This window comes from Lepidochelys kempii, chromosome 14, assembly GCF_965140265.1.
Source record: "Lepidochelys kempii isolate rLepKem1 chromosome 14, rLepKem1.hap2, whole genome shotgun sequence".
Lineage (NCBI taxonomy): Eukaryota > Metazoa > Chordata > Testudines > Cheloniidae > Lepidochelys > Lepidochelys kempii.
This window is the reverse complement of record NC_133269.1, coordinates 11188-25071: the sequence shown is the minus strand read 5'-3', so window position 1 is coordinate 25071 and position 13884 is coordinate 11188. Positions and strand designations below refer to the sequence as shown.

At 43.3% G+C, this 13884-nt stretch overlaps 1 protein-coding gene across 3 annotated transcripts in view; it reads right to left on the bottom strand.

Annotated features, from left to right (window-relative positions):
• The window catches only part of CSNK1D (casein kinase 1 delta), a 68924-nt gene extending 55504 nt beyond the window's left edge, over positions 1–13420 (bottom strand). For 2 of the 3 annotated variants that reach the window (XM_073310934.1, XM_073310933.1), the window contains exon 1: positions 13119–13420. In XM_073310934.1, coding sequence (XP_073167035.1) covers positions 13119–13194 — 76 coding nt within the window. In that variant the 5' untranslated portion in view covers positions 13195–13420. Of the gene's footprint in view, positions 1–4299; positions 4470–13118 lie in introns of all 3 variants that reach the window. The other variant, XM_073310935.1, reaches the window with a different exon arrangement.
• Positions 13421–13884: the final 464 nt, after the last annotated feature.

The following is a 13884-nucleotide window of genomic DNA, read 5'->3' as shown; positions in this document are numbered from 1 at the left end:
TGAACTTAGCTTGGCTATTGTAACTATCAATAAAAGATCTGCAGGGGTGGGCACGGGAAACAGATCTGAAGGCAATGTTTTGTATTGCTAGTAAAGGTTCCTACAGTTGAAGCAGAGAAACTCCCAGGTCCACTGATCTCATCTCTTGAAGAGACTGAACAGAGTGGAAACTAGAATTTCTATTCTGAGTTTAATCTTCTTTATTAATTTGTTCAGATTCTTAAGGTTGAGGACAGCTAGGACTCCTCCAAATCTTTCTTACTATGAAAAAACTGCAAGGAGAGCCCTTCTTGTGGACAGACTCCAGTAACCCTAGTTCCAGGAGGTACAAGATCTCTTTTAGAATGGTTTGGCTTTTAGAATGGTTTCTCTTTTCCCTCAAGCCTGGAAAGGAGACGAAGGGATGTGGAGGAGTCTGGAGCTCCCGAGAGTATCCATATTGCACTCTCATAACCAATGTTGAGAAGTCAGTTAGAACTGCGTATCTAAAAAGGGAGATATCTTGCCACCTAGGCCTATCTCTGAGTAAATGCTGACTCAGTTGCAGTCAGACTGATTACTTTAAGAATTGACTGGACCTGTTTCTTGATCTGAGTTTCTCCCTGGTGTTCTCTAACTAGGTTTTATCCCTAGAATGAGTCCCGTCTTTGGCACTATTTGTGTGGGTAGGAACAAAAGGAACTTCTCTGTTATGTGGTCTTCTAATCCATCTCCATCCATCCATCTTGTTTCTTGACTTTAGCAAAGCTTTTGACACGGTCTCCCACAGTATTCTTGTCAGCAAGTTAAGGAAGTATGGGCTGGATGAATGCACTATAAGGTGGGTAGAAAGCTGGCTAGATTGTCGGGCTCAACGGGTAGTGATCAATGGCTCCATATCTAGTTGGCAGCCGGTATCAAGTGGAGTACCCCAAGGGTCGGTCCTGGGGCCGGTTTTGTTCAATATCTTCATAAATGATCTGGAGGATGGTGTGGATTGCACTCTCAGCAAATTTGCGGATGATACTAAACTGGGAGGAGTGGTAGATACGCTGGAGGGGAGAGATAGGATACAGAAGGACCTAGACAAATTGGAGGATTGGGCCAAAAGAAATCTGATGAGGTTCAATAAGGATAAGTGCAGGGTCCTGCACTTAGGACGGAAGAACCCAATGCACAGCTACAGACTAGGGACCGAATGGCTAGGCAGCAGTTCTGCGGAAAAGGACCTAGGGGTGACAGTGGACGAGAAGCTGGATATGAGTCAGCAGTGTGCCCTTGTTGCCAAGAAGGCCAATGGCATTTTGGGATGTAGAAGTAGGGGCATAGCGAGCAGATCGAGGGACGTGATCGTTCCCCTCTATTCGACATTAGTGAGGCCTCATCTGGAGTACTGTGTCCAGTTTTGGGCCCCACACTTCAAGAAGGATGTGGAGAAATTGGAGAGAGTCCAGCGAAGGGCAACAAAAATGATTAGGGGACTGGAACACATGAGTTATGAGGAGAGGCTGAGGGAGCTGGGATTGTTTAGCCTGCAGAAGAGAAGAATGAGGGGGGATTTGATAGCTGCTTTCAACTACCTGAAAGGGGGTTCCAAAGAGGATGGCTCTAGACTGTTCTCAATGGTAGCAGATGACAGAACAAGGAGTAATGGTCTCAAGTTGCAGTGGGGGAGATTTAGGTTGGATATTAGGAAAAACTTTTTCACTAAGAGGGTGGTGAAACACGTGAATGCGTTACCTAGGGAGGTGGTAGAATCTCCTTCCTTAGAGGTTTTTAAGGTCAGGCTTGACAAAGCCCTGGCTGGGATGATTTAACTGGGAATTGGTCCTGCTTCGAGCAGGGGGTTGGACTAGATGACCTTCTGGGGTCCCTTCCAACCCTGATATTCTATGATTCTATGATCTCGGACTTCACTTGAATGGAGAGTGTACGCTTTGGCTTGCCTATATTCTCAATACTACAGTAGAGTGCCAGTTTTCCTATAGGTAAGGTCAAGAGTTCCATTTTGTTTAAATATTGACGCTTCTAAGTGCTTAAAAATCCATATGGTTACTTGGACTGCCTTGAAATTTGGAGTCCCTCATGGGGTGTGGGACAGGGTTGGTGATCCAAATTTGGGGTCATCTGACATGGAGGTGTGACTGCACCCCATATTTGTCCTAGTAATATTATTATAATATAGTTATGGCATAATTATGATGCATTTTGTACAAGATAAGTCATGTGAGGTGTCATTGGAAAAGTTATGATTTGCTGAATATGATTATCCTATTTGTATGCATGCCTCATTTTTGTATCTGAAGTTATAAATACTATGTATCTGTACTTCAAATAATTACACATAAGTTACACCCACTACACTAGATGCTTTCAGTCTACATAGCTGGTTTGGTTGGGCCTATTTAGGGCAATGAGCCATTAGGGAAAACAGCAGACCTTATGAGAAGCTTATATCCCACCTGGTGAGCCTTCCTGAGAAGGCTACAGATAGCCTGTAAGTATTGGCTGCTGTGACGCTACAAGGACATGTGACCAGGCCACTGGAAGCCATCTTGGGATGTCAGTATTTTTCCACAAACCAGTCTGGGAACCAGGTTTTGAAACAAAGGGCTCCCACCATATGCTAAAGCTATATAAGGCAGGGAGTGACATCATCCATGGTTCTTCACTCCCCACACAAGCTGACTCCTGGAAACACCTCTGGAACGAAGACTGAACTGGGGGAAGTGCTGGACCAGGGTGGATTTGGTTTAAACCAAATTGGTTTAAATCATGATTTAAATCACTAGTCAGGAAGACTCTATTTAATCCTGGATTTCTACATAAAAGTACATTATTGTTGGTTGTTATAACCTTAATACGTCTTCTTCCCACTAAGAGATAGATGTAGGTTTCATTTTTAGAAGGTACACACTATACATTTTTAAAGTGATTTATTTTGAAAACTTTTCAGATTAGTTTTACAGCTATATCAGAAAATGAATGATTGTTTGGTTATTTCATTTACCAAAGGTAATTGAAGCAGATAGTTCACCTCCCAATGACTTCATAAATATCTACAATTCAAACAGGTTAATCATTAATATTTGGAGGATTTTCTCACCATGCTGTATTAGGAGGAGAACATCACCAGACAGACATTTAAATTGTTTTATTTAACTATTTCTCACCTCTATATAGTATTTATTTATTTTAAAATATTTTTGCCATTAACAAGCATATTATCTCTGGAGACACAAATCCACAGTTTGAAAACTACAAAACTAAGCATTTCTGATGGTATCTTCTAGACTGAGCACTGAGTCCCATTGGGTAGATAAGAAAGATTTGACCTAAATAATCTATACAGAAGCCCCCGGAACCCCATAAAATTGGGTCCCTAATCCATGAACTATTGGAACTCATTTACAAAGCTTTTCTTAAGCATTACATGAATATATTGTCTCATACCATAGAATTAGAATTTATAATCTCAATTGCATGATGAGATATCTTTGAGCTATAATGTACCTTAATTAAAACTATCTTTAGACAGGTTTTTTTCCTCAAAAAGCATTTTATCAAAAAATCCGATTTTTTTTTTTTTAATTTTTAAATAATTGATTTTTATCCACCCTGTGCTGGACCCAGGGTGAAGGGATTTCTAGCCTGTCTATGAAACACCTGGGGATTCCAAGCTGCAAAGCAAGTGTAGCTTGTGCCTTAATCTACAAGTCTCAAAACGTAATAGCAAAATTTATTTTAAGTACATCAGAAGCAGGAACCCTGCTAAACAACCAGTGCGGCCACTGGACGATCGAGGAGCTAAAGGAGCACTCAAGGACGGTAAGGCCGTTGTGGAGAAACTAAATGAATTATTTGCATCGGTCTTCACAGCTAAGGATGTGAGGGAGATTCCCAAACCTGAGCCATTCTTTTTAGATGACAGATCTGAGAAACTGTCCCAAACTGAGGTATCATTAGAAGAGGTTTTGGAACAAACTGATAAATTAAACAGCAATAAGTCACCAGGACCAGATGGTATTCACCCAAGAGTTCTGAAGGAACTCAAATGTGAAATTGCAGATCTACTAACTATGATATATAATCTTTTAAATCAGCTTCTGTACCAGATGACGGGAGGATAGCTAGTGTGATGCCAATTTTTAAAAAGGACTCCAGAGGCGATCCCGGCAATTACAGGCCTGTAAGCCTGACTTCAGTACCAGGCAAACTGGTTGAAACTACAATAAAGAACAATATTGTCACACATATAGATGAACATAATTTGTTGAGGAAGAGTCAACATTGTTTTAGTAAAGGGAAATCATGCCTCACCAATCTATAGAATTCTTTGAGGGGGTCAACAAGCATGTGGATCAAGGGAATCCATTGGATATAATGTACTTAGATGTTCAGAAAGCCTTTGACAAGGTCCCTCACCACAGGCTCTTACGCAAAGTAAGCTGCCACAGGATAAGGGGGGAGGTGCTCTCGTGGACTTGTAACTGGTTAAAAGATAGGAAACAAAAGGTAGGTATAAATTGTCAGTTTTCAGAATGGAGAGAGGTAAATAGTGGTGTCCCTTAGGGTCTGTTCTGGGACCAGTCCTATTCAACATATTCATAAATGATCTGGAAAAAGGGGTAAACAGTGAGGTGGCAAAATTTTCAGATGTTACAAAAATACTGAAGATAGTTAAAACCCAGGCAGACTGCGAAGAGCTACAAAAGGATCTCTCAAAACTGGGTGACTGGGCAACAATCTGGCAGATGAAATTTAATGTTGATAAATGCAAAGTAATGCATATTGGAAAGCATAATCCCAGCTATACATATGAAACGATGGGGTCTAAATTAGCTGTTACCACTCAAGAAAGATCTCTGAGTCACTGTGGATAGTTTTCTGAAAACATCTACTCAATGCGCAGCGGCAGTCAAAAAAGCAAACAGAATGCTGAGAATAATTACGAAAGGCACAGAAAATAGGACAGAAAATATCATGTTGTCTCTATATAAATCCATAGTATGCCCACATCTTGAATACTGTGCGTAGATGTGGTTGTCCTGTCTCAAAAAAAGATATATTGGAATTGGAAAAGGTTCAGAAAAGGGTAACAAAAATTATTAGGGCTATGGAACAGCTGTATGAGGAGAGATTAATGAGACTGGGACTTTTCAGCTTGGAATAGAGACGGCTAAGGGGAGAAATGATTGAGGTCTATAAAATCATGACTGGTGTAGAGAAAGTAGATAAGGAAGTGTTGTTTACTGCTTCTCATGACACAAGAACTAGTGGTCACCAAATGAAATTAATAGACAGCAGGTTTAAAACAAAAGTATTTCTTCACACAATGCACAGTCGACCTATGGAACTCCTTGCCAGACGATGTTGTGAAGGCCAAGACCATAACAGGGTTCAAAAAAGAACTAGATAAATTCATGGAGGATAGGTCCATCAGTGGCTATTAGCCAGGATGGGCAGGAATGCTGTCCCTAGCCTCTGTTTGCCAGAAGCTAGGAATGAGCAACAGGGGATGGATCACTTGATTACCTGTTCTGTTCATTCCCTCTGGGACACCTGGCACTGGCCACTGTCAGAAGATAGGATACGGGGCTAGATGGACCTTTGGTCCGACCCAGTAGGGCCATTCTTATGTTCTTAAGTCTGCCTGTACCATCAGTTACGGTGAGAATCTGCTATTTATATCCAATCTATTTAGTATATTAATCTTACTTAGCATTTTTTGTTCATTTGCCAGGTAATCTGCTTTGATCTATTTGCTATCACTTAAAATCTATCTTTTGTAGTTAATAACTTGTTTTTGTTTTAATATAAACCAGTGAGCTTTGATTGGAGTGCTTGGGGAAAATCTCTGCTTGGTTACCACAAGTGTGCATTGTTCTCCCCACATTGAGGGAGAGGTGGACCAGGTATTAAACCCATATACCGGCCAGATTTGACCAGGGCAAGATGGTACTGCTCTGGAGTACTGGGCTGGGAAGCTGGGGGTTAGAAAGCCTGAGTGTAACTGCAGCTGGGTATGTCCCTACCTGTGTGAATGCTGGTGAAAGTGCAGGCTGGAGGGCTTTGCAGCTTGTCACAGCAGTACAGTATGAGAAAGCACCCAGGCTTGTGGGTCAGGGTGCTCAGTGGTACCCCAGTTCTAGGGGGCACCCCTGGGGAAACCCATCACAGGGGTTCCTGAGATATACCCCCCAAAACAACTTTGCTTAAGACTGACAGATTTTACCAACTTTTCTGCAAAGCCATGGTTTGATCATTGGCCAAATGAACTCAATCACTCAACATTTATCCCAGCTACTGCATGACAACCACTAACTCTTTAAGGAAGAAACATTGAAAACAGTATTCAAAAAAAGATTTTGGCTCTGCAGATAGGCACGAGCCTAATGCTCAAATGCCAAATGGATTATGCTGCACAGAAGCAGACAGATTTCCCAAGAGAACTGTGAGCCAGCCATGGTTCTGGACCCGCACAGTTTAAGGGGACATTTTACAGTCATTGAAATTGAGCAACATTCTGGCACTAAGAATAGGGCTCTATGTTTGTCATGGAAGTCACGTACTCCATGACTTCCTGCGACCTCTGTGACGACTTCTGTAGTGGCCTGTGTGGCTGGGTTAGGGTTAGCCAGGCAGCACCCTCCCCTAAGATTCAATCAGGGGTATTTATGATGATTTTTTGAGTCTTGCCCATGACCTGTCCATGACTTTTACTAAAAATACCCATAATTAAATTGTAGCCTTAACTATGAGTTCAAATCTGAACCTCTGAAGAAATCTGAAGGGGGAAAAAAGTTGGCATGTTGCTACAATTTGACTGTCTAAGGGTTTTTGTTTTGGAAAAATTTAATCAGAGTACAGCAGAAAATTCAGAAGGTGCTAAAACTATTTTTTAAAAGAAAATAAATTACACAAATGAACGCCTCCTGGGAAGGAGGGGAAATTAGGGAGTGAAGACATAGGGAGGGGTTTGGGGCTACAGTGAGTGGAGGGGGATAAATGAAAATGTGTGGTGGGGGTCAGGGGGAGTGGGAGGGGAGACACACTAAAAGGGGTTTCATGGAGGTGGGTGGAAGGGATCGGGGTAGAGGGCACCTGTTAGCCTATATTCTTCCTTCCTGTGGGTGTGCTGGGGTCTGGGGGTCACCTGTCACTCTGGAGTTGGAGTGAGGGATGAGAAGAGGCCTGCTGGGAGCATGCATGAAGCATACAGTGCCAAGACCTGGGTAAGGAGCTAAGAATGTGCACGCTTGATGCATATAATTGGTTTTAAAGAAATAGCACTGGGTGTGGGATGAGAGCACTCAGATGAATGGTGCAGTTCACACATCTGAATTATTGTTTCAATTGTAATTGTGTCCACAGGGTGTTCCCATTCATCTGAGAACATCTCATTGAGATGAATGGGCCACTCATTGGGGGGAGGGATAGCTCAGTGGTTTGAGCTTTGGCCTGCTAAACCCAGGGTTGTGAGTTTAATCCTTGAGGGGGCCATTTAGGGATCTGGGGCAAAAATTGGGGATTGGTCCTGCTTTGAGCAGGGGGTTGGACTAGATGACTTCCAGAGGTCCCTTCCAACCCTGATATTCTATGATTCTATAAGCACTCCATACCTCCTCAGAGCCTCCTATGTTTTCAGGATTAACCTTTGCTGGGAATCTGGATATAGCAAAGCAGATGTTGATAATTAATTTCATACAATATTACAGCAGAACATGACTTCTGCTACAGTTGAGATTAAACAGAAAAGTCTTCTGAAAGGATGATTCTTCTTAGTGCTCAAAATCTATATGCTTGCTCAGATTGGCCTGAAATTTGCTATCGCTCATGGTACAATGGGGTAATGTTAGCAATCAAAATTTGAGCAAGGGGGTTCCTGCGATATAGCCCTCCTCCATTTTATCAACTTTTTTTGTGCACACTTTTCTTCTAAAGTGCTAATGACTTAATGGGGACAGGAAGTGAAAGGTGACCTGGAAATGGGGGATGGGAGGACTATATGTTGTGGGAGAAGTGAGGGCAGGAGAGAAATACCAGTCTTCTCTCACACGCTTAAAGTTAGTGCTCCCCTGCCCAGAGACACCCCCTCCCCCCCCAACAGATCTGTATGCCCAGTGCCCCTCCAGCTAAACTCTCCCACAGACCCCTATGCCCAGCACCTCCCACCCAGAGACTTCCACAGAGTGGGAGTGCAGGGCCAGCAGCCAGGACCCCGGGTGCAGGGAGTCAGGAGTGGAGCCCCAAGTAAAGCCTGGGGGTGCTGTAGCATCCCCCCCACACTTAGTTCCCAGGCCTATGCTGCCCAGCACCCCGCACAAACCCCTCACTGCCTAGAGACCTCCGCCCCCCAAGACCCACTGCCACGCACCATGCCCCGCTGCTGAACTCACCAGGCCCACTGTTGGCAATAGTGCTCCAGCAGGGCTGGGCTGCCTAATGCCCTCTCCCCCTCAGCTGGCCCCGCATCCTGCTAGCCCAGAGTGGCAAATTTTGAATAGTTTTTAGCACACAGCTGGGCTGCAGCTGTGTGGTAATCGGGTGGCCCGCAGGATGAGAACCACTGTATCAGAGAAAAGAAAAGGAGTACTTGTGGCATCTTAGAGACTAACAAATTTATTTGAGCATAAGCTCTTGTGAGCTCCCATCCTGTACCATACCACCACAGCTGCAATCAGTAAAAGCATTCCAGATGGAGATCACTCAGTTTGAAAGAGAGGACTGGTGGTGAAGCATTCTCTGTTAGGGATCATCACCTCTAGAAATAGCCTTCTTTCTTACCCTAGTCAGAAACAGTCCTGGTCTGCTAACCTTCAGGGCATGCCACATGAATATATTTCCATCAGCTGCTGCAAAGGATAGGATTTGATGGGGATGAGATCCATGTGGAGACAGTGTTTTGTACGGGATCGAGTTCTGCTGGATATGATGTTAAGCTGCTATTTAATATTTCTCCTCATAACTTGTATAAAGAGCACCTAAGAGCCTTGTATAGGCACTCTTTGTATAAACCCAAATAAACTATTACCTTAAAGACAGACAATAAATGAGACAGTATAAAAAAACCTCAACTTCAGTTTTTGAAAGAGTGAAAAGTGAGTGTTACATTATAAGGCCTTATTTTACTTAATAAAAACAAAGGCAGGTGATGTTTTTAACCCATACAATTATGCATTCCTATTTCCCTGTTCCCTCATTTTAAATCTAGATACTTTTCAATGTTTATATCCATCAGTGAAAATGTTTGGTTTTATTCTGTCCTATTTAGATGTAAGAATTAAATGATACATGGTTATACTCTAGAGCAGTGTTTCCCAAGTGGTGGAGTGTGACTGCTGACAGTGATCAGGGAATTGCAAGGCATTTTATTACAATTCTAAAGAAAAGAAAGTTTCCAGAATAATTTTGGGGTGGCCTTCATGGTTTGTGGTCAAACGTAGCAGTAGTATAGATTTTAAAATTTTATTTTTAATAGTAAACGTAATGGGGTTGTGAACATTTGACTTAGAATAAGGAGTTGCCAAACTGACAAACACCATGCACAAGCCTGAAACACAGTGCGCCAAGTTTTGTCATCATTTATACTGGTTTGACTCCAAAGACTGGTCTAGCGAATTAAACTTTAGAACAGCTATCTATTTTAAATTTGTTATTCTTCTCTAGCTGTATACTGTACATTCTTGGGACTATTTAAAATACCATCTGAGAATCCATTCTACTTTTTTTTCCCTTTTCCTTTCAAGGGGGCAATTTCAAAAGATTTAGGCATATTAAACTCTTAGTTCTTTTTAAATTCCCACTTCAAACTGTTTTATTTCAGATAGTGCTTTGGATTTTGAAATTCTGCCTGCAAGTCCCACACAGCCAGCTTGATGTGATTCTAAACACCTACAGTTTGAAGGATGAGGCAGAGAATCTGAAAGCACAAAGTCACTGAGGAAGAACTGCTGACTCCTGTCTAAAAAGTGTCATTTGAGAGGGCCCTAACCTCCCAGCACATCCTATATTTGTAGTGAAGGAGGATAAGTCAGGGAAATAAATCAAAATCCCAATCTAAAATTTGGGTGGATTCTTAAAATCTACAGAGTGAATATTAAAAGCCATTATTGGTTAGACAGTGAAATAGGTTTTAAATAATTTTAAAAGTTGTTTTGACTAAGTTATGCCCTATTCATACTGGCTTCACAATTGTGAGAAGAAACTAGTTTTAAAAAAATGAACAAGGAGTACTTGTGGCACCTTAGAGACTAACAAATTTATTTGGGCATAAATTTTTGTGGGTTAAAACCTACTTCATCGGATGCATGCAGTGGAAAATACAGTAGGAAGATATATATACACACAGAGAATATGAAAAAATGGGTGTTGCCATACCATCTATAACAAAACTGATCAAATAAGGTGGGCTACTATCAGCGGGAGAAAAAAAATTTTTGTAGTGATAATCAGGATGGCCCATTTCAAACAGTTGACAAGAAGGTGTGAGTAACAGTAGGGGGAAAATTAGCATGGTGAAATAGTTTTTACTTTGTGTAATGACCCATCCACTCCCAGTCTTTATTCAAGCCTAATTTAATGGTGTCCAGTTTGCAAATTAATTCCAATTCTGCAGTTTCTCGGAGTCTGTTTTTGAAGTTTTTTTGTTGGAGTATTGCGACTTCTAGGTCTGTAATTGAGTGACCAGGGAGGTTGAAGTGTTCTTGACATCTGATTTGTGTCCATTTATTTTTTTGCATAGAGAATGTCTGGTTTGGCCAATGTACATGGCAGAAGGGGCATTGCCAGCACATGATGGCATATATCACATTGGTAGATGTGCAGGTGAACGAGCCTCTGATAGTGTGGCTGATGTGATTAGGTCCTATGTTATTTTCCCAACATGGAGGAAAAACAGTGTAGACTCAGCTCATATTTGTTTCTATTTCAACATTTAGACAAACAATACCTATTCTAGGCTCTAGACACCCTACCAGGTAGCTGAATGCACACACATAATAAAACTAAGAATTGCTATTCACAAAAACATCACATGACAGCTCCTGGGGGGAGGGTGGGGACAGATTCTCTCCCCCCACCCCAAAAAGTCTACATAATTAGCCTCATTCCTTCAAACTGAAACTCTCCCCAGATGTCTGCCAAAACATGATGTTTGTTAGCAGCATGCCCTAACAGTGAACTCAAACTAGTTGGTTGTTCTGAACCAAAAGAAGGGGTCACTCTCATGCAGGATATTCTGCAAACAACTCTCTCCAAGGGATTGTCCAGGATAGCAAATACAGGACTAATACTTCACTTGTTCAGCTCCACCAGCAGAAGCTCTAGTGTAGATAGGGATGACAAGCACTGGCTTGCTCTCTTGCCTCTACCATCACCCCCAGAGATGGAACTGCAACAGTGGACAATTACAGGTCTGAATATACTATGGGAACTCCAACTCAAATGCCTCTGCTGATCTTAGCTATGGCAGTATTGCATGGTGAGAGGCAGAGAGTGGCGATCAATGCATCTGCGGTCAATTTAGTGGGTCTTCACAGATCACTCTCCCATTGACTCCTGTACTCCACTGGATCGAGAGCATCTCCCGTCAACATCGCATAGTGTGGACCCCGCAGTAAGTAGATCTAAGCTATGATGATTTGAGTTACACTATTCACTCAAATTGCGTATCTTAGATTGAATTTCCCCTGTAGTGTAGACAAGGCCTTAGGTAGGCAGGCCCCGCAAAACCAGCATCTTAAAGTCCACCCAGAAACCCATAGGTAGCCAGTGCAGATTCTGGAGCACTGGTATTACATGTGCGTAGCAACATATACCACCATCCTCAGCCTTCTAAATGAATACATTAATAGACCCATAGAATCCTGATCTCTGTCTATATATACTGCAGACCTTCAGCTAGAAACATGGAGATTTCATTTCACGTGTTCTATTCAAGGATAATCAATATTCACTGCCTGTGAACAAGTGATTTTAGTTTAGAAGTTAGTTCTGACGAACAGCTGTCCACTGCAATAAGAAATATTGTAGTGTAGAAAAGTAAATTAATTTGTGTACAGATACAGCTGATACACACACAAATCAGTGATATTCTTTTTAACCTAGGTGGCTACAGTTTCCCAGCAGTGGTTGCAGGGAAGTAAGTTTTTCTGGCTCATCTTTGGAAGGCTATTCCAATTTTTGAAAGCAGACATCTGTGGTAACATGCTACACATAGAATTTGAAAACAAATCCCATATGTAGCATGTTTGCACAGGTGTCTGCTTATCGAAATTGGAATAGCCTTCCAAAGATAAAAATCCAGAGACCTTTTTTTCAGAACACATTAAAAATGTGTTTAAAAAGATGCAATTTCTCAAGTCTGCTTATGATTTAAATTATTAATAAAATCTAGAGGCCCAAGTCAGAACTAAGGAACCACCGTGATAGGTACTGTGTGAACACAGAGGAAGAGACAATCCCTGCCCTGAAGAACTTAAGACAAGACTGGGTAAGTAAGATACACAAGGCATGAAAAGTCACAGAGGCCCACTACATTATAATGGTTTTTAAAGGGTTTGATTTTTTTTGCCAAGACCTAATTATCATTAGTTGGCTAATTTCTTATAGGCCAATCAGAAATGTAGACAAAATCACAGCAATTTCATCAACTCTATAGCAATTATCATGATATCTATTTCAAGTCACTTGACGCAGTCCTCAAATGGTAAGTCAGTATCCTTATCCCGTTTTAGAGATGGGAAGACAGTGGAACAGAGTATGAAAACAGCTTGCCCAATGTCACAGAGGGAGTAAATCAGCAAAAAATGAGCACAGAATCCAGGAGACCTGGCTGTCAGCCCTGTCTAAATTAGAACGTGATGCTTCAATGCGAATTTAGTCCGTCCTCCGTATGTGGCAACAAGAAGCTTCCTGAGATTTGGGGGCATTTCTTTGGCAGCTGAACAGCTCGGGCGGCACCGGAGGATAAACGGACTCTCACCCCACCCCCTGCTCCCTATCCCAGCCCGGGAGAACACAGTGAGACTCTTCCAAGAGCCCTCACCCCTCGCGATAGGCCCGTGAGCCCCAAGGCAGCTGCCCAAGCAGCGCAGAGACAGAACCCTGCAGGACAAGGCTCCACGTCCACGTCTTACCTAGGTAAATATCCCCGAAAGAACCGCTCCCGATCTTCCGGCCCAGCCGGTATCGGTTCCCGACTCTCAGCTCCATGGCAGCGGCCCAGTTCGGCTGCTCTGCCCCCGCAAGTCGGCTTCACGGATGCCAATTCAGAGCCCGGCAACTGCTGTGACCATTGCAGCCCCCAGTCCTGCCGCTCGAAACCAGTGAGAGGAGCGGGCGGCGCCGCTCCCCGTCGGATGGACGCGGATTCCCCAGAGTCACGGATCTCCTCAGCGTCTCCGGGCCTGAGCCGCCATAACTGTGTGACCTCACTTCCCTAGCAACGGGAGAGGGAGGAGAGGGGTGGGGCTCACTTGGTTGAAGGGCGGGGCCTCGGGTGGTTTCTGTGGGGGAGCGTGGACCGGAATCAGCCCCCTCATCGGAGCCCGGACCGCAGCCCCATCTCTGAACAACGTAGGCCCCCAACCCCAGCCTCATGGCTAACATACAGGAAGCGTCAGCCTGGCTACAGAAACTGTAAAAACCAGGTGGATCCTCTGCCAGTCAAAGGCTCCTAGGCCCTAGATGTCTCAGACCTGACCCCCATTAGACTTCTGCTAGCGTATTTAATAGCACCTTCATCCAGTGATGAGCTGCCAAAATCTTAACAATGGGTTCCCTCCTCAGCCCATGAGGGGGTCGTTGCCCACCCCCGCCCCCTGGGACTCCTGCCCCATCCAACCCCCCTGTGTACCTTGATGCCCCCCCCCAGGACCCCTGCCCCATCCACCCCTGGCCCCT